This window comes from Corvus brachyrhynchos, unplaced genomic scaffold, assembly GCF_000691975.1.
Source record: "Corvus brachyrhynchos isolate BGI_N302 unplaced genomic scaffold, ASM69197v1 scaffold42, whole genome shotgun sequence".
Lineage (NCBI taxonomy): Eukaryota > Metazoa > Chordata > Aves > Passeriformes > Corvidae > Corvus > Corvus brachyrhynchos.
The window spans coordinates 686,388-713,571 of NW_008237242.1; the positions used below are offsets into that span (position 1 = coordinate 686,388).

Consider the following 27,184-nt stretch of genomic DNA (forward strand, 5'->3'; position numbering starts at 1 on the left):
GAGAGGCTGGACATGCCCCGGCCATGGCACTCACAGCCCAGAGAGCCAAACGTGTCCTGGGCTGCACCCAGAGCCCCGTGGGCAGCAGGGGAGGGAGGGGATTGTGCCCCTCTGCTCCGCTCTGCTGAGACCCACCTGGAGCAGTGCATCCAGCTCTGGGGTCCCAGCACAGGAAGGACAGGGACTGCTGGGGTGAGTCCAGAGGAGGCCACCAAGTTGACGAGAGGACTGGAGCACCTCCCTCAATGAAGACAGGCCGAGGAAGCTGGTGCTGTTCAGCCTGGTGAAGAGAAAGTTGTGTGGAGACCTCATAGGAACCTTCCAGTGTCTGAAAGTGCCCACAGGGAAGCTGGAGTGGGACTCATCAGGAACTGTAGTGATAGGACAAGGGGAAATGGGTGCAAATTGGAAGAGGACAGATTTAGATTAGGTATCTTAAGAAATTCTTTACTGTGAGGGTGGTGAAGCACTGGCACAAGTTGCCACACAGCACTTGTGGATGCCCCATCTCTGGGAGTGTTCAAGGCCAGGTTGGATAGAGGGCTGAGCAACCTGGTCTAGAAGGTGTCCCTGCCCAGGGCAGAGGGGGATGGGATTAGATGACCTCTAAGGTTCCTTCCAACCCCCAAACCGTTCTGTGACTATGGTTTTATGGTCCAAGCTTTCTCAGCAAAAGCATAGCGTAGACAAGATGACCCAGCACCTTGTCCAGCCAAAATGTAAAAGTGTCCAATGTGCTGGGGAATCCACCACTTCTCTGGAGAGATTATTCCAGTGCCTGATTGTTCTAATTGTGCAAAAATATCCAATTGTGTCCAACTGGAATCTCATCAGGAGTAACTTGTGCCCACGTCTTTTCCATGTAACTCCTTGTAAAAAAGGAAGTCACCATCTCCTTCATAGCCACCCTCTAAATACTGGAACTCACATTTTCTGATTTTATTAAGAAAGCCTGCCATTCAGGCCTTCTCCTTATATGGGGTCGGATTCAAATGCCACTGAAGGCAAAAGAAGCCTTAGTTTTCTTCAGCAGATTTTGGATTATGCATAAAGTTAAAATTAAAAAACTATAAAAAGTGTCTATTATAGTAATTGATATAGCTGCACTTTGGATGTATCAATATGCCCTCACAGCATCGGTTAAAATACAAAAAAAAAAAAAAATTCCGAAAAAATCTCTTCCCCAAACTTAGTCTGTTACAGTTCAAGTTGAGCCCTAGGTATATTTACGAGTTTATCATCTATTAACTTTAAATAGTTTTCTCCTTTTGGTCATGACACAAAAGCCCATACTGATGCACAACAGTATCTACAATAGCAGAAGCATATTTCTATCACAAGTTGTGAAGTTATCATACACGTGCATTTCCAAAAGAGTTGTTCCTTCATATGTTTTTTAAAGAGTCTTTGACGGTTCAGTGATATATCACAAATACAGTATTTTCCAAGCAATGAGTAGGAGCTAGATTTCCACTGAATTTTCTTTAGCTTTGATGAGCTTAGACATCATCAAATATTTTGCTTCGAGACATTGACAGGTATCTTCCACCAGGCTGGTACCTGTAGAATCAATTTTAAATATGAAAAAGTGTCACAGGAGATAGAAAAATGAAGACCCATGAAATCATCTAACTCTCATTGCAATCTTTCTCCTTAACTCCAGTGACTTACAGGTTTTGATGTTCTACTGAATTAGTTTCCATGAGAATTTGAAAGACCATTAAATTAAACCTCATATGACCAAGAGAAACAGTGATATGAATACTGGGAATCTTAAAGACCTATGTCTCCTAATACAAAAAAAAGAACTTGGATATTTTGGCTGAGCAGGACTTTTTTCTTAGAAATCCCAACCACGCCAACAACTAAACAAATGAACAAAAACCCAAAAACAATAAACCCAAACAAACAATTGCATCGAAAAAGTATTTTGGGTGCTTAACAGTACATATCATTGGGTATTCTTAGAAGAAATACAGTATCAAAGATAATGAAAACAAATGCCTGCATGCTTAGTGTGAAAAGATAAAACTTCACAAACTGTTAGTCGAATATATTTTAGAAACACTTCAAAAGCACAAATAGGGTCCAACACAAGCACAGTGTAGCTCCTCACTGGAGCATTTACTAAAATCTGAATAAACACAAAGCCAGAACCTGGTGTGCTGACTGTCCTTACTGTCCTATAATGTTCTATCTATTTCAGGAACTCTAGTTTTGAAAACCAATGTTACATAAGCTACTTTTAAACTACTTGAAATTCCATATGTAATTACTCTTGATTTATTACCTCCAAGAAATGAAATGAAGGTTACTAGGGGAAGCTCAACTACGCTTTGTGGCTCCTGGTTTTCTTTTTAAAGAAGAAGTTTAGGATGTTCCACTTTGCAAAGTATGTATATATGCCTGAAGACTTCAGACACTGTGCTTGAAAACTATTTGATCCAGAATAATTACAAATGCATATTCTTATTTTTAGTAGAAAATCCCTTTCACACTGCACAGAAGCCAACTGCTGACAGAAATTCTAGGCTAGTTCCTCTTTAAACTATTGTGCTTAAAAATCCCCAGCTTTTCAAATGTGGTGACATGAGACTAAACCAGTTGTCTGAATCAACCTGTGAAACCTGGCAGTGCCATTTAACAGCATTCATTTCATGTTTCTGAGCTGGCATTTGTTTATTGACATTATATTTAGAAGTCCTCTGAAACATTGACTTTTTGTGAGTCTTTTTGTTTGGATAAACTAGCTGTAGCTGAAAAATAACAGATAGTATTTTTACATGTGAATTTTAAATTATTTATCATTAAGTGGTTCAACACAATAACCACCTAAAAAAAAAAGCACCCATGCAATGTATTGCTTGTTTCTTAAATATGAGCAGAGCTTAGCAGTTACATAAGGTATTCTGTGACTGAGGAAATTTGGTGTTGGAGTCACAACCACAGAATCACAAAATCCTCTATTACAGACAGAGCTACACAGTGCAGCCTGGTACTCTCTGCCCAGGAAGTTCATATTTTAATTTACTTTAGTAGTTCCAAGATCTAATATCCAGCTGTATTCCTGCAACAAATGCTGTAACACTCAGTTTTCTTTCCTGCAGCCTTTTCATAATGGATTTTATACTGGGAAATCAAGTGAGCTTTCTGAAGTTGAGCTTCGTAGGAAATTACTGAAAACCTTACACTGTACATCTGTTTGTTGAGGCATACACCTAGACTAGGTAGCTCAGTGTGCAGCTGCAGGTTTTGCCCTGGATGGCCAGAAATTGGAGCCCCAGGCAAGGTGCCACGAACAACTAACAAAGGGCACAGGGACCTGTGGCCCAGCCAGGGGACTGGACACTTGGAGACTCTGCAGGAGCCAAGGGCTCACCTGGAAGAGCCTGCATTATGATGCACATAGACTGTGAGGGTGTAAAAGCGCAAGGATTCTTTTGTCTGGGGTCCCTCCCTGGAGGCACAAATTCGAGTTGTTATGCCATCACTGCACTATCATTAAATTAAGGGAACCTGATATCTGGGACTCTGCTATGGCAAACCTGAGATTGAGATGGAAAGGACAACTTTTCTGACTGTGAGAGTGGGGTGAGTAGGGAGTGAAAGGGTCCCCTTGGGTCACTGAAGCGACCTGTGGTGAAGGGGCTTTAGTCCCAGCAGTGCAAGTCTGGGGTGGCACGAGTGTGACTACCAGACTGCCCCCTGAATGGTCACACTGGGACGTTTCCTTAACACACAGGTGGTTCACCAGTTTTATATGCAGCATTTTTCAGATTATGCCATATATAAAGTTATATCCAGCTCCAATCTTACTCTGACATTTCTAAAAGGCCTGAAACACCTTCAGGTTTTAATTGGTTATAAAAGAATTCCCTTATCATAGGGGAAAAGGAAGAAAGGAAAAGAGTTAGATTAAATTATAAGCTTCATTTAAAAAACTCTTACTTTGAAACTATCTGATACAGCTGTCATAGGTCAGAAAACAGAAGACATTAGAAACTTTTAACTGGAAATTACAGAGAATATTCCTCACCTTCCTGAGTCCGATTCAAGGGGGTCGTCATTAACAGAGTCTGCATTAAAATCCAAAGGTTCTGCATCCTGGAGGAGTTCTATTCTATCTCTTTCAGTCCTACCATTTGAACGGGTATACTTAGATAGTGCTAGGTAAGTAAAAGGAAGGAAAGACACTTATTTGCTTTGTGAACAGCCTGGCATGTATGGAGACATCAAATTTAAAAAACCGTAAGAATAACAAAGCAACCTCATCCAAAGCAAAAGTGAGATAATTTAGAGTAGATTTAGTATTAAACCAAACTTGCTCAAATATGTAGTATTTTGATTTTGTATCTCAACAGAAATGCAACTACAACTTTTGCCCCTCAAATAGGTTGAAAACTACCTTGCAAAGAATCAGAAGAAAATGAAAAACTACAGGCAAGCATTACTTTCAAATCAAACAATCACCCATTCATCCTCCCAGCTTCATGCTTTAATTAAACTGTCTGGAGAGGTTTTTTGTTTGCTTTTGTTTGTTTTTTAAAAAAAATCAATCTCATGAATTAATGAAATACAGTTGTTTTGCAGTTCACTCTGTGACCTTCATTAGGTCAGTACCTATGGCTTGCTTTAGTGTTGGAATGCTACATAATCACATGATGAACATTAAAATGCAATTTCAGTTAGTGTACCACTAAAAATCTGGGTTTGCAACTTTGTACAGAGGAGGGGGAAATCTACCAGTGTCTTCTTAAAAGCATATTCAAAGCTTCCCTCCTCCTCCCCTTTTTCCTCCTTTTTCTTCAGTTTCATTTTACTTGTTAGCTTACAAGAGCACAAAAAATACAGGAAAAAAATTAACACCGACAAACTTTTTGGAAGTTTAAAGTATCCACAAAAAAAGCATTCTGCTAATAGACATTACTAATAAAACGTATATACACTTATATGGTTTTACATTTGTTGGTCAACTGATTGCTTCATTATTCCAGTCTGAGACAGTTCATTTGCAAGCAGAAGAGGTAAATTTTAAGATTTACAACACCCAACTTCAAGATGTAGCATGAAGTTTCTTTGTTGACAACTGCTACTCTAATGGCAATCATTATATACCCCATAAGACCAAGCACTTGGTCAGAAGAGTAGCCAGAATCTCTGATTCCAACTAGTTGGAGATGGAAAGAAACACAGAACTCTTCCCAGTGCCTTAAATGGCAAGGCAGCCCTGAGCCACAGAAGTGAATGTTATCAACACATCATCTAAGACAAAAAGGAAAATATTTGAAACTACTCTGATAGCCAGTGGTGTGCAGACAAGATACTGAAAAACAAAACAAACTTCCCCTCCAGCCCACAGAGCTTACGTCTATTGGCACTGGTCTCTGAGAAGCTGGATTCTTTCTGGTCTGTGTGGACAGCTCTGCTTCTGGTAGAATCTTCTCTGTTTCCATACCGCTCCTTCCATTCCTGGAAAAAAGACCATGAAGGAAAAAGTAAGTTGTAAGGAAAAAGCAACACAACAATTGTTCAGTGTCTTGATACAGAAAGAATTTTTGTTTTGTTTTAAACGCAAAACATGTTCCTTCACTAAACTGGTTACCATAACTGTTCTTTAGAACAAGACTTCCAGAAAACAAATTTCATCTCAAATCTGCACTCAAGAGTTCACTCCACTGCTCTAAGTTATGGTGGGAACCGCTGCTTTTATTGACTACTACTTCCATCTAGTGGCAAAATGGAAAAATAACGAGAGGCACATAGCGCAGAAAAATTCATAGCTTTGTGTCAAGTCATTTCAGTGTGTATTAAATGTATCATACACTTGCTATTTTGCACCCCAACAAGTTCAAGTTTTGAAATTATGAGATGGAAGGAAAGGATCAAAAGAAAGGTCTACACAGTACTGGCTGTCATCTAGGATTAAATTACACCTGAGCTTGAAAAGTCAAGAGGTTTTAGTCCTAGTATTATCTTGCATGCATCCTTTCTCTCATCTATGTCTTTTATTGTGACTTCCTATACTAGATTTTGTTATAAACTAAAGAAAAATGAAAACTTCAAAAATCTTTCAATACAGTATGCACAGAAAACATGATTTGAATCAAACATTCTGTTTGTTATTCAGCAGAAACTATTAATTCTGCCAAAAATGTAATTCCTTCTTGTGGAAAAAAATAAAATAGAACCTGTGCCAATGACTTTCCAATGAGCACACAAAACAAGTCAAATGAGGAGTCCATATTTCAGTACAGCAACCCTGCAACTGCAGTTATTTCAAGCAGAGCAGTATCAGTGTAAGAGACTGGTAATATGCCATTTCAGATTATTCTGCGTCCTAGAAATCAGGAACTTTTTAAACGCTTGTTATACCTATTGTCATGTACCACAGCACACTGAGTTACTAAACTGTACAAGCAGTATCACTAAAATAGTCCTCTTACCATCTACAATTACCCTCAGCCAAGACTATTCATCAAGATTAAACTGATTCCATCAATTATTTGGGACTAATTCCTTTGTGAAATAGATCATTCTGAATTAAATAGCTATAGTAAATCCTATCACATACTGCAGTATAATATTACAATTAGCTAAAAAAATGTCATACCCTTCTTCTGTTTTCACCTTCTTCCTGCCTCTGTCGTTTTCTTTTCTCTAAAAATAAAAAACAAAACTGTCTGAGCACCATACTAGGAAAATCATTAGCAATTTTTTTTAAACAAACAATAAAAATCCAAAGTTAACTAGCAAAGATTCTTATTGAAATACATGACTCTTACAATTAAACAAAAACAAAACAAAAACCATCAAAATTATTGTCATGATGGTATCCTGGGTCATAGCATAACATATGGATACCAGCTGGCAAAGCAAAAATAAACCAAAAAACCAAACCCTTAGAAATAACTGGAAAAGTTATGACATTAAGAAAAAACTTCAGCATTTTTGAATCAAGACCTTGATGAAGTTCTGTGAGGCCCAGGCTATGACCCAAATACTTTGTGTCCATATCCGTTATAAAGTTGGAAGTATAACATCACAGTGTCAATGTCATCATAACCTCTTGTATAAGGGAATAAGGGACTTTGATCTTTCTCCAAAAAAAGGAAATACTACTACTCTAAGTAAATACAGCTTTTGTTTTTCATCAACTATGGGAATAAAAGTATTCCATAATATAACACTGTATCCAGAAATTTTAATTTCTAAACATTTATTCAAAAATCACAAAAGCTTTTAGCAACTTCTAAGAAACACTTTAAATAAAAATTAATGTAAAAAAAGCAGCTCTCCAAGCCAGCAGATAATTCCAGTTCTACACAAAAACATGCTCTCTCTAATAAAACACTGCTAGCTGACATAGCAAAAAAGACAAAAGGAATGACTGAATTTGTGCAGCTCAATCAATACACTTAAAAAAGGAAGATTAGTTTGTTGATGATAAAGACAATTTAAATGTTAACCATCCTTTATGACAGATTACACAAGCACCTGCTAAGGTATTATCAGTAACACACTGTAAAATATTTAGAAGTATCTAAAATTCAGGTACTAAAACTGGTACTTCATTTAGGATGTCAAATGAAGTCCATTGGTAGACTTTACATAGCGACCACAGTGCTGTAAGTTTATTGCAGTTTGTGCTGTGGCCTTCCTCAGTATAGCTTTCAAAATACTGACAGACAGTAAGCTTTTTTTTCCTGCAACATTTCAGACAAATTTAATCCAGAAATATATCATATGATGAGGAAAAGGCTGAGGTACTTAATGCCTTCTTTGCCTCAGTCTTTAAGACTAAGACAAGTTGTTGTCTGGGTACCAGTTTCCCTGAGCTGGAAGGCAGGGATGGGGAACAGAATAAAGCCCCCAAAATCTAAGGGGAAATGGTCAGTGACCTGCTACACTGCTTGGACACACACAGGTCTGTGGGGCCAGATGGGACCAACCCAAAAGCACTGAGGGAGCTGGTGGAAATGCTCACCAAACGACCTCCCTTTAAATTTTCACCTGGGTCACAACAACCCCATGCAATGCTAAAGGCTCGGGGCAGAGCAGTTGGAAGGCAGCCTGTTGGAAAACGACCTGGGAGTGCTGGTTGACAGCACTGTGTGCTCAGGTGGCCAAGAAGGTCAGTGGCACCTGGCCTGTACTAGCAACAGTTTGGCCAGCAGGACCAGGGCAGTGACTGATTTTAGTTTTCGCCTTTTTTTCTTTACATATTCTCTGTATTCTTTACACATATATTTGTAACTTTTTGTATTAGTAGCTAGTTTTTCCAGTAATTTTCTGTGGCCTTTCCCTAGGCAGAAAGACAAAACAAATTCCAGAGCTCCGAGCCCTGGGGGGTACAAGGCCCCCATCCCATCTTGGTTCTTCCTGGCTACCAAGGTCAAGAACAACTCTTTGAGATATATTTCACAGACAAAGTACAACTAGTGCGGAGGAAGGATTTGGAGCACAAGTCTGATAAGGAACAGCTGAAGGAGCTGGGGGTGTTTAGCCTGGAGAAGAGGAGGCTCAGGGGAGACCTTATCACTCTACATCTCCCTGAAAGGAGGGTGTAGTGAGGTAGGGGTTGGCCTCCCTTTCCAAGTGACAAACAACAAGACAAGAGGAAATGGCCTAGGGAAATGGTCCTAGGGAAATTTGGGTATTAGGGAAAAAAAATCTTCACTGGAAGTGTTGCCAGGCATTGGAATAGGCTGCTGGGGGAAGTCTGGAGTCAAAATCCCTGCAGATATTTAAAAGATGTGTAGGTGTGGCACCTGGGGACATTGGTCAGTGGTGAACTTGGCAGTGCTGAGTTAAGGGTTGGACTCAATCTTGGAGGTCTTTTCCAGCCTTAACAATTCTATGGTAGTATGATTTTGTTGGAAGACTGACAGAGGACCTAATTTACCTCTTCTGATTAGCTCTTTTCCTTCATCAATCAAATCAGAGGTCATTTCGCTATCCCCCATGAACTGCTGGAATCCCAAAAGATTCAAACAACGAGTTCCTAAACTGGTAAAAGAAGAAGCAATTTCCTTTGTTAATTTACAATTAGTAGTTTAAATATGTTACAAAACAAAATGTAAAACAAACCATTCAGAACTGTATGGACAATCCAACTAAAAAGGAAAAACACAGAAGACAAATTATTATACCAGCTGAGAAAACAGAAAATTCAGAACTCAGAACAATAACTGGTGACCCAGAACAGTAGGGTGACCTAGGTGACCCAGAACAGTAACGCATTCCTAAATACAACTGAAAGTGATGGAATAACCCTATTCAAATGGCGATATTGAAACGCATATAGTCTGAGAGTAGTGCAAAAGACACTTGCTTTGAATGTTCTCAGATGTAACAGAATTTGTACCTGTAAAATGTCATCAACTCTTTTTTGCCAGAAAACAATTATTATAAAAATTCTGCTTATTATGATTTCTGTGTTTTTGAAACAGTAGTAACATAGGAAAGCCACTTTCACTTCAGATTTCACTTGGAAGAAAATGTGGCATATTTTTAAGCTGTAGGGATGCTGGATGCCCTTTTGGATAGCCATTGGGCAGCAGTCAGATAGCAAGCTTGCTCCACCCTTTTTAAGCCAGTCCTGGAACTACATAGCATGAAACGACTTTCACCTTTTCAACTTCATACCAGAAAACACAACTGCTGTTTTTGTACTGTTTTCCTTCCTCCAAACTGGAGCATTGATATCAAGCTCAAAGTCAGCTTTATTGTACATTTAGGCTGAAAATTCTTTTTCTTATACTACCTAAACTTTAAGACTGCTGGATCAAACACAGGAGATGGCTTTCCTCAATAGATTTTAATTCAACCTTCAGTTTTGCATATATCTGAATTAGCAGAGGTCATGAAAGAAACTCTGTTTCAATTTCTATTCCTCCTTTTCACTATGGCATTCAAGGCCCAGGACAATCATCATGGACAAGAAGTAACATAAACTCATTTCTCTTTTCTTGTCTTTGGCTTTCCTGTGTGTTGTTCGTTTTGTTTGTTTTTTTAGCTCCACCACCACTTTTGTCACTTAATCTAAAGGTAAGCAGGAAGAACTCACAACTAGATACTTGTCTTAATATCTATAGATGCACATACAGTATTAATGGACATCCAAGGCATTTCACTACGTTGTACTTGACTAGAAACATATACATTGCTTCTGATTGAATGGTAATACGAAATTGAACCTATTACATAAATGTAGTTCAGCAAGGTCAGACCAAGAGTATCTCATTCCTTACACTGTTCAAAAGCAGACATTTTAGAATTATAAAGCAAGAATGTAACAATGTTTTCGCCAATTACCATCCCAGCCTCCAACAAACTGTGGCTTAGGGAAACAAGATCAAATTATTTAAACCAGTATGCGTTACCAGGAGTTTGGTAACACGTCAGAAGCTTGTTATGAGTCTGTTAGAAAGTTCAATACCTAATATTGCTGCTAGTGCTTCTTAATTTATTAGAAAACTTTGCTGAAAACAGCTTCCTCATGGTAATTTTAATCTCAAAAGCAGAATCTAAATGTCCCCAGGCTCCAAAGTTTGAACAGATCATCCTTCAAAATCTAGGAATGAAGTTTAAATTAACTCAGTTATGAGTTAATACAATCTATATTCTTAAAATGTACACATTTCACCTATATAAACAGCAATCTATGGATTTAGGTTTGCATTTTTATTAAAATGATACAACTCAACTGCTGGAAAAAGGAGTACTGAATGTCTTCTGGAGTTAGAAACAAATTTTTTTAACGTAAAGAAGCATGGAGGATCTGTCTTGCAAATCACTTACCTGAAGTATGTAGCAATACAGAGAATGACAACAAGCATTGGGTAGTATATATAGAATCCATCTGCAACAAAGGACAGCACTCTCATGGATCCCATTATCTAGAAAAAAAAATCCACAACAAGCTCTAATTAGCTATATTCTACATAAACCCATGAAGATTGTGCCTTCTCACATAAATATACAATCCTTTACAGTTACTGAAACAAAGGCAATATTACCACAGACCTGCTTGAGAATAAGCAGATGTAAAGGTCACCTCCAACGCTTTGAGGTTTCTAAAATGCTAGATTTTGTAGTCTTACCTACTCCAGAACAAGGGCCAATCTGGTGGATTTTTTCATCTGCTGTGAAAAAGAGTCTCTAGACAACACTAAGAATTTAGTTACTAACAACAAAGATATGAGATGAAACAGAAACCAGTTCTTCAATAAAACCAAACTCACTAGTTTTCAGTAGGAAGTTAGGATTGCTCCCAATCAATAGGGATGCCCCACATGCTAAAGCCAGTGGAAGCTAAAACTAATAGGAGCTCGTATTAGGAAATGAAGAGCACCCTGAACTCTAAAATATAATACTTTACTTTCTTAAGATAAAGAGGCAAAAATTATGACTCCTAGAAATCATTACCGAACTCCTGGTCTATAACCAAGTACTTTCACCCTGCTGAGAAGATTGAAAAGATTTGAATATTGGAATCTTACTATAAGACAGATTTAAAATACTTGGTCTATTCTCCAAACCATATTCAAAGCTCAAATCCACATTTTCTTACTTACAGATGTATAAGCAGTTGGCTGAGTGTTTTTGTGAGAGATTGTTGAATCCATATGGGTCAAGCCCAGAAAGTTCAAGCACAATGGTGGAGTAAGACGGCAAAATAACCTGCACAAATGCAAGAGACAACAGCATTTAGAAGTTTCTTACATTTACTACAAAATCATAACTGGATCTATCACAGAATAATGATGCAGAGCTCATTAGGAATTAAACCCATAAATTACAAATTAAAGAATGTAAATGGAAGTTTCACGCACATTTTCAATTCAGTATTTGATAGAACACCTGTAAAACATATACCAAATACTCACATGCCACTGAAAAGGAGACTGTATGCATCTGTCTGATGATGTGAAGCTAAGTAATAATAGTTAAATACACGGATCCTGAAGACAGTAGAGTAAACACAGATACTTAGGAAAAAGATGGTAAGAAAACAGGCCATCTGGGGGAAAAAAAAGTGTTGTTGTTTAAATGTAGAACTCTACTAAAGGTTTCAGTGTATTCAGCACATAGCCTGTCACATATAGAGACCATCTCCAGCCATGCTTTTTCATTTTGAGATGCGAGAACATCACCAGCTCTAAGAAGAGTTTCAGGAGTTTTTCTGAACAATTTAAACTGGGAATGGTAATTGTAACATTCTACACATAAGCTAACACAGTTGACCCTAGAAACATTCTACTACTTCTTGTTACGTAAATAAAATTGCTATAATTGCCTCAGTAATTACTATGACTGATCTGGCATTTCTTCCTACAAGAAAAAGGCATAAACCCAAGTGTTTTTGAATCAACTTTTCCTAAGTATACTGGAATTTTTCAGCTCAGTATCTTTACTGATAAATAAATTTGTGCACACAAATGCTAGCCACACCTGTGACTGGATTCCTGGTCATCAGCAAATTCCCATTTAGGAAACTGAGGTCACACACATGACCGATTACACAGGAAGTTTAATTAACACCTATGCTCCAAGCTAGTGTTTCAGAAATTACACATGATATTCAAGCCAGCCGTCAGCCTTCAGGGTCATGCCTTCACCTGGTATTTGAGAGTTTTAACAAGTGGCAAAAGGCAGACTTCCTCCACAGATATAAAGTTTGCTACCATACATTTAGAGACCTTCTGAAAGTTCACAGATTATATAGAGATTTGTTTTTAAATCTGTTTTATCTACCGCTGTTATCAGAACCATTTATCTGAAAATATTTTTGTCAAGTGATTATCTCCAACTTACCTCTATGTATATGTAATTATATGTCTTTTCTGCCAGCTGTATGAAAACCGCAAATAGCGACAGAACTGGATTTGTGCTGAAAAATGTGCACTCTGACCACACAACAATTACAGAGAATGTGGCCAGCACAACTGCGAGAACTCTGTAAAACCATGGTCGCAGAAGGCATTCCCAGTACCACTCTGGAAAAAACAAACACACACACACATATCCGGAACAGGTTAATGAAAATTACACAGCCAGAAACAGAACTCCCTCACAAAAGGCTTCAAACTTTGCTAATGCTTAATTGCAACACACAGCTGCTACCAAATTTGTAAATAAAATTTAGGCTTATGGCAGCATAAATTAGTATATGATAGCTATTCCATTACATAAATGAATTAATATTGCAGACTTACTTCCCTCTACTGCAGCTGAACTTTTTACATAAAATTGGTTCTTTTTACAGAATGGTATCAGTTTATGGCTTGACATACTCAAAATCTGCATGACAGCACTTACCAACCGTTGGTGTGTAGAAATACTGAATAATTTTATTTTCTGGTTCCTGGGAATGAAAGGTATGAACAAACTGCCGAGTTGCACTGCTTTCATTTTTTGCCACATCTTCTAGGTAAAATGCTTGCTCTAAAAGAATTTGCCACTGGACCTGTGTACGACGATGTCTCTGTACTGAATAGATTACCTGTAATAAATTGAAAGAAATCAGGGTTACAAGGTACTCATTTCAAACAACGGCAGAAAATCCTTGCAAAATCTCTTGAACATGTGTGCACTGCAGAACTGCAAAGAACAATTCCGTATATTCAAAAAAACAGGTAGTTTATTCTCTAAATGTATGTCATAGAAGGACTACATACATGATTACTGAGTTTTGTAGCTTTTTCATCACAAACCATTTGTAGCAGTTAAATCCTACTTTTTCCAACCTACCACTTTATTTTTGCATCTCAGTGAATATCAAGCTTTTACTAAATTTTTTTTTCAGAATGCACTGTCAATCAACCACTACAAGGCTTATTCACAGACAGCTGTAATACTATCAAGAGGTAACACAAGAAGGACACTTATTACACATCCAGAACTTTGATCACTTGGGATATTAAATTTCTGTGCTTTCTTTCACCAAGAAAGTTTCTGTTAAGTAGCTTACACCCACTATACTCAACCATCCAGACAAAGCGCATTCAAAATCTTTGACTATCATTTACTCTCATTACATTAGCATAAGTGAGGCATTCTCCTGTCTGTTAGTATACCTGCTTGTGAAGTTTGGCCAAACTTTTTTCACTGGGATAACTGTTCTGTCTTTCATCAAAATCTTCATAATCATCCATGTTCCTACCCATTCTTTCCTGGTACTCAGTAGGGCACTGGAAGGAAAAGGGAAAATTAACTGGGAGATGAAGGAGTAGCAAGCAGTCTTTGCTTATTATTTGTGAAAATTTGGGGCACTTCATGCAACTGAAAAGGTCACTCTAAGCATACATTTTTCTCTTTCTACAGCATTCTCTATACAATATATATCTGATAATTACATACGCCATAAGAAAGCATTTCACAAAGAATTTCAACTCAGACTCTCAGAAACTCAAGATGTCAACTACAGATTTTATATTAAAAGCAAGAGAGAGTAATGTACCAGTATTCTGTATGTGCAGGAGGCACCTCCCCTCAGCTTAATAATTATGGTTGAAGATGAGCAATTGGTTACCTTTTTCAGTATTGTATCAACACATTTCCTCAAGGGGTGATTATATTTGATACTCTCACTTACTTTACGGACTTCCTGTTGAGAGAAAAAATAACAGAGTAGCTTAATGCTGCTAAATTTAAAATGTGAATTAAATAAATTTTTTGTAAATTATATCTTTTTACTGGTCAGCTAGGGTTGCAGCCCTCCCAACTGGAAAAGATAGCCATCAAAGCTTGAAGAAAAATACAGCTTCCTAAAAGCCATAGCTTTACTAAATACCTCATAAAAGGTAAGTGAATTATTTGTGAAGAACACCTATGTATTACTTTAAAAACAAACATCAGTGTGCAACACTACTATACAAATGTGTGGAAGATTTGTTTCTGTGCACGAAGGCTGAAATGGAGAAGACTTTCATGTTTAAGTTATAGATAAAAAAGAGATAAAGAGGAAGTCCCACTAACCGACTCGAAGCATTGACCACCTCTTTAGGAAGCTTGTTCCAGTGTGAGACCACCCCCCACCCCTATGGTAAGGAAATGCTTCCTTACGTCCAGTCTGGACCTCTCCAGACACGTCTGTGAACCGCTGACATGCATCCTGTCATTGGCTACCAGAGCATCTCCCTCTCCAGGCATTTGAACAATGCTCTCAGTAATTTCCTTCAACTTTCAGTCAGCACAGAAGTGGTCAGACAGCTGGATCAGGTGACTCTTGCTGGTCCCTTCCAGTGGAAATATTCTGTTGTAAGTGCTATCCTCGTAAAAAAAAGTCTTCATTGCTCATTTTCTAGTAAGTTTTGTAGTTACGTCTCACTTAGGCATTTTCAGCTGTTTTTAGCAGTTTCTTCAAAATGCTATTACTGATGAATGAAGATTCTACTACTATTTATAGTGACACATAACACAATTTCCACCCTACCCTACAACAGGTCACACGTATTATTCCAAGCCATGGTAACCCAGCAGTAGAACCAGGAACAACTATTCAAAGGGCTGGATTTCCACTCTGTTCTTGAACTACATTAGAGCCTATTGCTCACAGACATTTAACAACAGAGTCCCAACAGAAAGTTTGAAAAAAACAATTATCTATTCTCTTATCAAAAAGCATTTAAGTGTGGCCCCACAATGTGGAAACTCTTCTCAAGATTCCAGATATACACTGTGAGCAGAGCATAAAAGAAGAAGCACACAATTTGAACACTAGTGGAACATCTGTACACTGACTGTTCAACCTCACTCTGAAATGTTATTTGTTAGTGACCAGTATTGCTCCAAAAGGGTCAATAAAAGAATAGACTCAAACAAATAATGGTTATCAAGTTGCAATGACTTTTAAGTTCATCACAGCAAGGACTATTTTTGATTTGACTTTTGCACAGGGTCGAGTGTTATCGAGTGGGACGCTATGATCATTTTCTGAGTTTACAGGTATTTTACAGTAAGGTCATGCTACAAGTGTTCAACACCAGCAAATTCAGACACAACTAACAACAGTCTTCACTTTTTTCACAGGGAAAGCTCATTACTTACCTCCATAATATCCTCTAAATTCTCCTCTGCATCTGCTTTTTCAGTCATCAGTTTGGCAGCTTTGAAATAAGTCTTCATGAGTAGATAACCCCTCTTGGCCCCATTCCAGTGAGAACGAGGGATTTCCACCAAACCATAACCCAAAAGCAACACAAGAAGGAACAGACCCCATGTGTTTGCAGCAGCTATTCCAATAGTCTGAAGTTGGTTCCTAAGGAAACAAAAAATTATGTAAAACCCAAACAAATACCATCCTCCTATCCTGCCTGCAAGAAACCAGCCTTGATGTATCAAGATGAACCAGTATGGCTTTCAAGTTTACAGGAACAGACTTGTTATCACCTAAATTTTTGCCTGGAGGCAGCCTGCTACTTGGCCATATTTAAAGCTGCCACAATTTCCCTGTATCTCCCATGTTTCTGCCCACTATGGAGGGAAGACAAGAATTTGTTTGTTCTCAAACAAACTGTTCTCCTAAGGGAATATGTTCCCCTAGGAAACAACATGAACTTATCAAACTTACTGAAAGTGAGGTCAAAACAGCATAATGGCAGTCGCTGTAAGAAGCCTCAGAACCCAGGATTTGTACTCAGAATATTGTGTTCAGAAATTTGCATTAAGATTTGTATTCCATCTCCTATGGAAGACTACTAGCAATTTACAGATGTCAATTATTTTAACTTTCCTTTTCACCTTCAAAGTCTACAGCATTCAGATGCATTACACAGGAAATACTGATTTTTTGAAACATGTTGTTCTGAAAACACTGGAAGTTTCTGCACTAACTTTGTAAATGTGTTTGTATGGAGAAAAAAGCACCATTGCAAATACAAGAGGATTCCTCTGCTGTACATTAAAAAATGAGAAAACCAAAAACCAAATTTGTATAAGTACTCAAAAAAGACCTTTTCATATAAAAAGTTAACATAACTTTCTAACTGCCTAGCAAAATATTGTAAATAAAACTAGTCTTTTTAGAAAGACCCATTTCTGTAAGAACTCATGCAAGTGCTTACAACATTATTCTTACCATTGTAAATTGAAGTTTGGGTTTACAGCCACATATATTAGAAATGCTCCAAAAATCAGTAAGTAAGTGCCATAATAGATAGCATTCTCAATCAAAGCAGTTTTGATCTTTCCAGTGATGGAGAACCCGCCTGATCTAGCATATGACTGCATGAAAGGTAGCAGAATCCTAGGACAAAAGGAAACAAACCAAAACCACATCAGCCAATCAAAAAAACCCACCAACCCCCACCAAAAAAATCTCCCAAACACCCAAACCAACAACCCTCCCAAAAAGAGTACTTTAGCAGTGTCAGGTTACTGAGGCAGAGGTGTTAAAGTTTAAGACTCCCAAGCTTCTAAGAAATTAGCTACTTAAGTGTTTTTATTCTAGATGTACCTGTCTGATGGCAAACCTTAAACAAGCTGCAGATAAAAACAATACAGTTAGCTTTACTATGAAAAAACTGCGATAAATAAGAATGAACTACCAACCCTGATATCCTTGAGTAACTACAAAAGTAAGTATTTGATGACAGGTTGACCAGAAACCACACAAAGCACAGACAACCCAAACCCCCATAGACAAATCTTTTTTCTGTAGTTTTATATAATATATCCAATAAAGCCAAATAATTTACGGTATTACTCAAAAATCACCCAACTTACTCATGGAATTATTTTGGTATCTGGTTGCCAAAACCTCATTTTTTTCAGATAATCTATCCATAAACACCCACATGTGTAAATTGCTCAGTTTCAACTACAAAAGTGAACCAAGGGTAAATGACTGCTACCTGAAATTTGCTTCCACAGAAGCAAGAGAAAAGAACATGCCTAAGTTAGTACAGTAATTATTACAGAAATTTCACTACTAGCAAATAATATACAATTTAAAGGCTCTTTGCCGCAGTGATACACATTTTTAAAGAACGCTATGACTGTTAAAATGGTGCACTTAAAAACTGTATCATAGTCATCACCATACTCTTTTGCCTTACCTACCATGTTAAAAACTGAGATGTCCAATATACAACACGCCAGAAAATTGGCATAATTCCATCAGGAATATAACTCCAGGGTTTGAAACATTTTTGCTTGCTGTTACAATGTAAAGAAGATTACTGTTAGTTGTAGAGCATGAGTATGAAAAGCATTTTCTATAAATTCCTATCTAGAAAGGTTTTTGGAAAGAGCATAGAAGTAGTACAATACTATTCAAGTACATAGTCAACAATCAACCACCTCCCAAATACATAAACTGAATGATCACCTAGAACTATTTATCATTTTCCTAACCACAAATAATGTATCTAGACAGGACATCTTTCTTAGAGAAAAAAACAGAAGCTCAAACATTGAAGAGGAATACTGAATAAAGAATTTTAAGGTTACATTTTTGTTTTTTAGTAGTAATTACTTCATGCACAGAAAGAACGCTTTTTCAGACAAAGAAGCATTAAACTTTAGTTAGTAGAGCAGGTTTTAAAAAAATATCTAGGGACACCATCATCTAAAGAATTTAGTTGTACAAAAAACACATTAATTGTTTCTTCTGCCACCCAGCTGGATTCAGTCAGTCTTATATAAATTTTGATTCAGTAAGCCAATACTCTTCTGACAGGTAGTGCTCACTTCAGAAGACCAGAAAAGCCATATGAGCCATTGCAGTAAAAAAAACCCAAAAAACAAAAGACAAGGTGTCCACCTTACACAAAGGCAGTTCGATTTTTTTTGACACACCTGTCTGGATAACGAAGCAAGGGTAAGTCAAAGGGCAATAAAGTCAATTTAGATAGGATTACCTAATGAGAAATAATTGGAGTTTTCCAGGGTCAAACTAGTTAAGCCTGAGTTGTAAGTTTTTATGGGCACAGCCTAAATATTTTCAAAACTATCAAATTAAGATAGAATGACAGGTAGTGTGACTAAAGGTTTCAACATCTCTCCTATGAAGACAGGCTGAGAGAGCAGGGGCGGGTCAGCGGGGAGAAGAGAAGGTGCCAGGAGACCTTACAGCACCTTCCACTACCTAAAGGTGGCTTATAGGAAGGAGGGAAATGGACATTTTATATGGGCAGAGTGACAGGACAAGGGGCAATTGTTTTCAACAGAGGGCAGGTTTAAATTAGAGATTAGGAAGAAAATCTTTACTGCGTGGGTGGTGAGGCACTGGCACAGGTTGCCCAGAGATGCTGTGGATGCTCCATTCCTGGCAGTGTTCAAGGCCAAGCTGGATGGGGCTAGTGAAAGGTGTCCCTGCCCCTGGCAGAGGATTGGAACTGGATGACCTTTAAGGTCCCTGCAAACCCAAACCATTCTGTGATTCCAAGAAAAAAAGTTTGTCTGAAGCTATAGGTAAATTGAAAGGTTACTGAATAGTTTTTAAATTGTGTATATACTTAACTAGGTTTAATTAACATGGACTGGGTGGTCTTAAGTCTAGGGTGCAATGTTGCAGCACTAAGTCTGTCATTTCACCATTTCACCACGCTTCCAGGCCCTGTTCTGGGGCAGCAAGACTGGCAGTACTTTGCATTGATACATCAGCTGACATCTTAAAGGCTCTGATCATCTTACACATAACTACACTGCACACATCAACAACACAGGGAAGCAGCCAGTGTAGGCTAACAGATGAGCAGCCACGGGAAAGAGCCCACATTTAGGGAAAAATCTCCAAGTTTAGGGATTCCTTTCTTCCTGCCAGGACAAAACTAGCAGGTTATCATTACTCTAGTGGAATACAGTAGATTTCAGATAACTCCAATTATCATATATCAAATAGCATATATATATAATTGCTTATTACAATTACATATGTAATTATAATAAGCAATTAGATATGCTGCTTACGTATAAGATAAGATGCTAATTTCATTTATAAGGCATAAAATTAGATTTTCAGGTTTAAAGTCTTTAAGATTGCAAAGGATAAGCATTCACCAAAGCCTCTCCTCATAACCAGGATTGCTCAAAAAGCTTAGTCCTGTTGCTTTAACAAAAAAAGGGAATCCAGTGCCACAAAAAAAGAATAGTTTCCTAATCAGCTAGAACTACTACATAATTACAGTGTAATTACTCCCAGCAGATACAGGTTCACTTTTCCTCACCTCTTCCCTCACTGTCCTGTATATTTACAAACTTCAAATTTTGCATCACACAGATAACACTTGTTTATCAGTTTTAAAAAAGAAAATCATAAAATACAGTCTAAAGAAAAAAACATGTAGCTCATACCTTGGAGCAAGAGTAACATAGGAGCCATTACTTTCTGCAGGACTGGAGTTAACCGCAAGTTTGCACCGATTATAAATAGTCTAAAAGACAATTTATTTTATATCAGTGACCACAGAGGTATAATACTTATTTAAAAGTAATAAGTCCTATTTTAAAGACATTTCCTATACTCCAGGTTTACATCTGGAATTAATTATACTAATAAACATTCAAATCAACATGCAATCAGCAATCAAGTAAGAAAAATGCTGAAAGTGTCCTTATGCTGCCTAAACAAATAAAAAGAATTGTTATAGCCATATAATGAAATTTTAAAATGTTTGAAATCTATTTGTTACCTGATGAGATCAACAAAAAGTAAAATTAATTATAAACACAGACACTGTCATGTTTAATTTATTAAGACACTACACAGATTTCTTTGGTGTTTCTAAGCAATGGTCTTTTGCAATCATTAGTTTAGAGAAACACCATACCCATTTGATGCAATTAAGCAGGAAGTCTTGCACGTTTCTTACCGTACTGACATCCAGAGGCAGTATGAATACAATCAGGAAACAGAGATACCAAGCCAATAATGTTGCTATGATCACCAGCCTATGCTGTTTCTTGAAGTCTCCATACCGGTGAAGTAGGAATAAGGCCAGGAAAAAGACAAACACTATCTCGAGGCCCAACGCTGCACCACTCATTGTTAAATGTTGGCTCCAGCCACACCGCACTCGCTCGGGAAAGCAGATCAGAACTGCAAGACAAAAAGACATTTAATGACATTAAAATCTCTGGAAGATACTTACATGAAGAGTTGTTGAATGGACACTTTAAAACGTCTTAACAGACTTCTCATACTTCACATGATCAGGACCCTGATCAGACAAAAGACAAAGTTTTTCAGGAAGGTGCCCTGAAGACCTCTGCAGAAATCAAATTTCCAGCAACATATTAGAACAACTACTGTTCATCACCTTGATATACAGTAGATTCAGGAAGCAAATCTTGGCCCCTGAACAGACTACCTAGCCCAACTTTAGGTCCAGTACAAACTTCAAGATGAAAATCTATCCTGCTCTTTTTTTTCCCTTTTAGAAGTAATCAACTAATTTGGACAAAGGGTTATATATTACTATTAAATGTTTCTGGATAGCTAATGAACAACTTTTTTAATGAAATGTACCTCAAATACATATTTGAAGTCTGTACACAAGAGTTAACAGAGCGCAAAATCACAGCAAAGTATGTGTTAGTCTACTTGTAATGTACTTCTCTTAGGTTTGAAATTTCAGGAATTTCTATTCACCTTCCTACTCCTCTTGGGCTCTCCAGAGAAACAAGGGTCTCAATTCATTTGGTATTAGTTAGCCATGATGTATTTTTGCTTTGCTCGTCCTTCTGTGTTTAGTTACTCTGTTACAATCAGGAGTGCTGTAAGTGGCTAGAAAGTTCATACAGCTTCATACAGACAAGCTATTACGTGAAGGGCCAGTGAGCTGCACAAATCCTTTACAGAAAATTTCACTGACTTGTTACACTTTTATTTAAACTGCTTCAAACCTTTTAATAAGCATCATTTTACCACTGGCATTTAAAGCATTATAAAGAAAAAAAGAAGTTTATTACTGTGGCCAGTCTGACTTGCCTCCATCAAGATTAACATTTAGGTGGCTTGATTTAAGTGAAATAGTTTTTGCTATGGCTTTGCTGTTAAGACTTTCAGTACTTCCACTTTTCTGGAGATTTAGAAGAAATGCTATTACTAAAATTCCCCTCTACTTACTTTTAAATCCCTTTAGAATTTGGTAAAGTGAACCGTTTCTTCTACTAATTTCTCAGTAAACTGCTTAAGCAGATCTGTTATGCTTGAGGGCACTAAGCAGTGAAAACTCTCTTATTTGCACTAAAAAAAACTCTGAAGTTTGTGATGCTGTTACTACCTTGAGGACACAGAGGAACAATTATTCTGTGATTTTTTTTTTTCCCCTCAAAAATTTGTTTCTCCTCAGTTTCTACTTTCTTCTTTGAATTTCAAACAGTAAGAGGAGTCTGTTTACTCCATATTGGCTGCGACACACAGAGCATTCTATATTCTGAAAATAACTCAGGTTACCTTCCTGTTTGTTGTCAAAGATGCGCATACTTTTTCTTTTCTGCCTTTCAGCAAACATGTTTATCAAACATTTCTATTAGGACAAAGCACCCCCTTACCATCTGTCTATACTCTACTTTAGCTAGATCACTTGTACATTAAAAATCCAGGATATCTAATCCATTTCTCAATCCCTTATTTGAAGCAAGTCCTTGACTGTTCTATTGTACCATTCCTGTTTCCTCTGAGAAGTCTTTCATATTTACAGTATAGCAGCAAATTCCAAAGAAGCAAAAATAACAAAACAATTATGTATCAGCTTAATTAAGGCACTGCTTTCTGGCAGTGGTAGCTTTTGGTGCCCATTATAGCCACACCTTTTACTACGTAAACAAAAAAATTATACAGCATACACTCATTAGTCACAAGTTTTATTACAGTCACACCTAAAAAGCTGCTATCAAAACAGAAGGTGAAAAGTTTTTGTGCAAGATGCTGCACTCAGCTACTATTATTAGGGAACTTCCAGAAATATTATAAAAATGTACTGAATATGCTAAAATAAAGAGCAACTTGAGTCCTACCACAACTTAACTCACTTTCAAAGACAAAAGTGACTTTGCAGTTATCAGTAAACTACATCTTTATGTTCTTCCCTGGTTCCTATTTTAATCTTAAAATACAAAAAGAAAGGCCTATTTTTTCACAAGACTGCAACTAAAAACACTCTGTCTTGAATTAATGTATACACATTTTCAAACATTTTCAACAGTTTAAAATTTTTCGATAGAAACCATTTAAAGCCAGCTCTCCACATAAAAGAGATTAAATGGAAGAAAATCCACAAAGTGAGAATTGCAATGCTTGAGAGGAGCTCTTCTGGTGAGCTAAATCCAACCCAACAGTGCAGACCTATCTGGGACCTGTGTTACTAGAACTAGACCTTAAAATATATTACAGCAGGCTATGAAGCCATGACTTCCTCTAGAAAGCAGGATTTCCTGAACCTGATTGTTAGCTCAAAGAAAGGTAAGCTCCTTACCCATCATCGTGTTTCTTCACTTTATTTAGACTGCCATCTCACTATTGGTATACAGCTACCTAGTATCAGCTAGCTCAAATTCCAGAATCTCTAAAAAAATGTTGGCCTGAAATAACTACTCCAGAAGAGTTCTCTTGTACTGTACAACCTTCAATGGCTTAGAAGATGCTCCTATTAAAGCAATGACAAAGTAACAAGAGCCCTCACCAAGAATGGAGAAGTATTTATTGGCATACTCAGCTTCTGAAGAACCAGGAAACTCCAGATTAATATAAATACGATTAAAAGCTGAAACACTGGCACGGGAAGTGCACCTTAATCAATAAAATACAAGGACATGCTCTTGTGTTAGCTTAGGATTTTCCTGCTTCTTTTCAGACACAGACAAAATCAGTTAAGTCTTTAATTTTACCCAGCTACTAACTCTGCAAGCATCATAAAGGGCTCAGTTCAGGCTTAATTCCCTTTATATGATAGACTCCCTGCTATCAACAGTATTAAATTACTCTGCCAACCTAAGAGTAACTGCACTCATGACATCTACATTACAAATGAACTAACTACTCTGCCTGGTACAGAAATCTCAAGTTACTAAATGAAACAGCAGAGAATGAAAAACCCCACACTTTCCTTAGAGTTTTTATACAGCACCAAATTTAACAAAGACATTCCAATATTATATTCTCAAAGAAGGCTAAAAAGAGTAAAGCATATCTGTGAAGGATTCCCCCAGTCTCCCAAAAAATGCCTGAGAAGGCCTGAACTGAGGGTAACCTTCAGCCTCACATGCCTGACTAAAAAGTGTAAATAAGATTGCAGGATGTTTCCTTCACAAATTCAGCTTTATTAAGGCCTCCAAATTCTTCCCCTCCAGGAAACACAGCACTACTTCTCTGTCCTGTATTTCTGTGGTTGATTGCTCCTTCTTAAACACAGGCAAAAAACTCCACTCACTTGTACTCGTTCCTCTCTCTTAGGTTTCCAAATCTTTAAGGCATTTTGATTTACACTACCACACTCAAAAAGACATGAAATCTCTCATAGTTTTGTGGCTTCTATAGTTTTAATCATCATATGATTTCATTAGGGAAACTGAAAACCATGGAAAGTAGTTGACAAGGAAATGGCCTCCTTAGTCACAACAGTGACTCTTCCCAGCTTTCTTTCCCAACCAAAAACATCCTAAGGAACAGAATCAAAGTCCTATTAAGCAACATATAAGATTATCAACTGATCCTCTTGTATACAGTAGGTCTATCAGTCATTACTGAGACAGATTAGATTACTTCAACTATTTGTCCTTGACAAATTCAGCTATTTTATTCTACATACTGACAAACAGCTTTAGTGCCAGAATTTTTTTCAGGAATTCAAAAGAAGAGGAGTTTGCCAATCCATAGCTCTGCCTGTCCTTCTAACATTAATAATAAAGACAGCCACCATGCTTCTGTTTTTCGTGTCTGTGGTACCGCAGACATTTCTAGAATACTAAAGACTTTTTTTCTTGTTCTTGAAGCATTCTCAGGTAGAGATCAAAAAGATTTGGAAAAGCTGCATTTCTAGACATCCTGGATATTTCAGATTAAACACCTGGAAAACCAAGAAGCCTTACTCTGTATTTTCAAAGATCATAATTACATCTGAAAAGAACCTGTCACCAAAAAGTCGCCAAACTATGAAAGGGATATCAGAGACAGTCGTGGACAGAACTGAGAGCCTCAACACACCAAAAGAAACATCTGGGCAACAGCATTTCCCACCTCAAGCTGAATTCACAACTCACCTGCAAGTACAAAAGCTGCCATCTCCAGCAATGTATCAATGGCCAGCTCAGTGATGAGCTTCTGCCTTTCTGCTAGTTCTTACTGAGGTTCTACCAGCACATTTCACTCGGCAAGACAACCCAGTGTTTGGTTTCTGAAGCCTGCCCTACTCGGCAAAATTATGCTGTGAAGGATCATAAAGACAGACTTCACTCTACAGACATGATTAAGCCTTTAGTACTGGTAGAACTGCCCCACACTAAGAGCCCTTGACACTTCCACCTTTAAACAACAAAATGGGCTAAGTTACACTTCAGAACACACAAAGAGAGAAGAACGAGATGCAAAGCAACAGTAAAAATAGTCCCTTCAGCTATTTTAATATCCAAGTCTGCAGAGGGTGTTGTGGGGATTTCTTTTTGGTTGGTTTCAGGTTTAGGGAAGGGGTGGCATTGTGGGTTTTGCATGGTTGATTGGTTTGGGTTTTTCTGTTTACTTTTTTATCACACACTGGCCCTTACAGCTTGGGGGAAATAGTGTGTATTTATAAACAGACAACAAAGAGCTGCTTTATCTCAGCACAGTGAAAGGGCTATCTAAAGAAAGAAAATAGCCACGAACTGCCCAAGACGACCAACCAGAGAAGTTATCTGATTGCACTATTTGAGAGAAACAACCTCTGAGATTAGTGAAGAAAGCAATTTGCATGGCTTTGTCCTTCTAAGACCCACTAGTCAGTGTATGTACTGAGAGATATTTTATTAGTACCTGTCAGTTCAACTATTTTGCAGCAAAGAAAAATTTTAAATTGACTAAACATTTAATTGGTAAGAGATTGACATTTAGGGAAACAAGTTTTGTATCTTCTAATTAAAAGAAAAAATAAAATGCTGTGCTGACACCACTCAAAATAGCAGTTCTCTCTAATTTTGTAGGAGACTAGGTTCTGCACATTAGCACTAAAAGAAAGACAAATGCTCGACCAAGGAACATTAAGAGTTCTGTGTTCAAATGCAAGCAGGGACCATCAGCACAAAACCATGGCGAGCTCATTTGCTTTACATGGTGCTCTCTTGTCCTCTTCTGAAGGACCACAGAGTCATTAAGGTTGCAAAAGACCTCCAAGACCATCAAGTCCAACCTTTAATATATTAAGTACCACAGAGGCCAAAGGTTTCAAACAGTTTAGGAAGTATGCTTAAAATAATACTCAGAAGAAAATAACTCGCTTATCAGAGGAACTGAAATAGAATCAAATGCAAGTGCTGTACAGTTGCAAGCAGAATCTAAAAAAAGAATAGAAATCGCTATCTGGGCTACCAGACTAATGCACTCTCACAAAGCAGGTGTCAGTAAGGCAGTCACATGACTACTTCCCCAACACTGCATTCAGGCAAACAGATTATGTGTTCGTTTCCAGATTGTAAAAAATAATTGATTTTCCACAAAATCATCTTTCGATTTCCCATACATTAATAGAGAATAGTGACATGATTCACAAAGAAAAAAGGGGCTGCAGAAAAGGTGAAATAAATTCAGGGTTTTTTTAAAACCAAAACTCCACCTCTTTTTCATCTTATTATCTGCTTAAATAACCTTTGAACAACCGTTCCGTGACTTAAGTTAAAACTGGAAACGGCTAAAAAAATATTTTTTTAAAGATTATACGAATGTTAATTTGAGTCACATCATTCTCTGTACGTGACTTGAAGTTGTGTTCTCTTTGCCACGGGTTCCATTACCACCCTCAATTTTACAGGCACGTCTCTCCATCGTTATGCAGTAAACAAAGGACAGCATTTGCAAGCAAGTGGTTGACTAAGAGCGGGGTTCTAGGTGTGTTCAGAATTAGTTCTCCATCCCCACCAATTTCAAAACAAGAAGTTTGGGAAAAAAACGCAGGGAAGAGCTGCATTGCTGAAAGTCGCGCTGGCTGTGAATCACGGTTTGAAAAGACTGCAGGGTTTGAACAAGCATGGAGAGGGTCAGGACCAGCCA

The 27,184-nt window shown here is 37.6% G+C and overlaps 1 protein-coding gene across 1 annotated transcript; it reads right to left on the minus strand.

Annotated features, from left to right (window-relative positions):
* Positions 1-972: 972 nt before the first annotated feature.
* LMBRD2 (LMBR1 domain containing 2) lies at positions 973-21,063 on the minus strand. Its single transcript, XM_008630604.2, has 17 exons — positions 20,817-21,063; positions 20,299-20,378; positions 18,064-18,159; positions 17,081-17,248; positions 16,051-16,261; positions 14,534-14,608; positions 14,079-14,192; positions 13,321-13,504; positions 12,817-12,998; positions 11,889-12,022; positions 11,577-11,682; positions 10,801-10,898; positions 8,903-9,006; positions 6,611-6,657; positions 5,367-5,469; positions 4,037-4,166; positions 973-1,560 (listed from the first exon to the last, which is right to left on the minus strand). The coding sequence occupies exons 1-17, from the start codon at positions 21,060-21,062 to the stop codon at positions 1,500-1,502; spliced, it is 2,139 nt and encodes a 712-aa protein (XP_008628826.2). The 5' UTR covers position 21,063; the 3' UTR covers positions 973-1,499.
* Between the last annotated feature and the right edge of the window lie 6,121 nt (positions 21,064-27,184).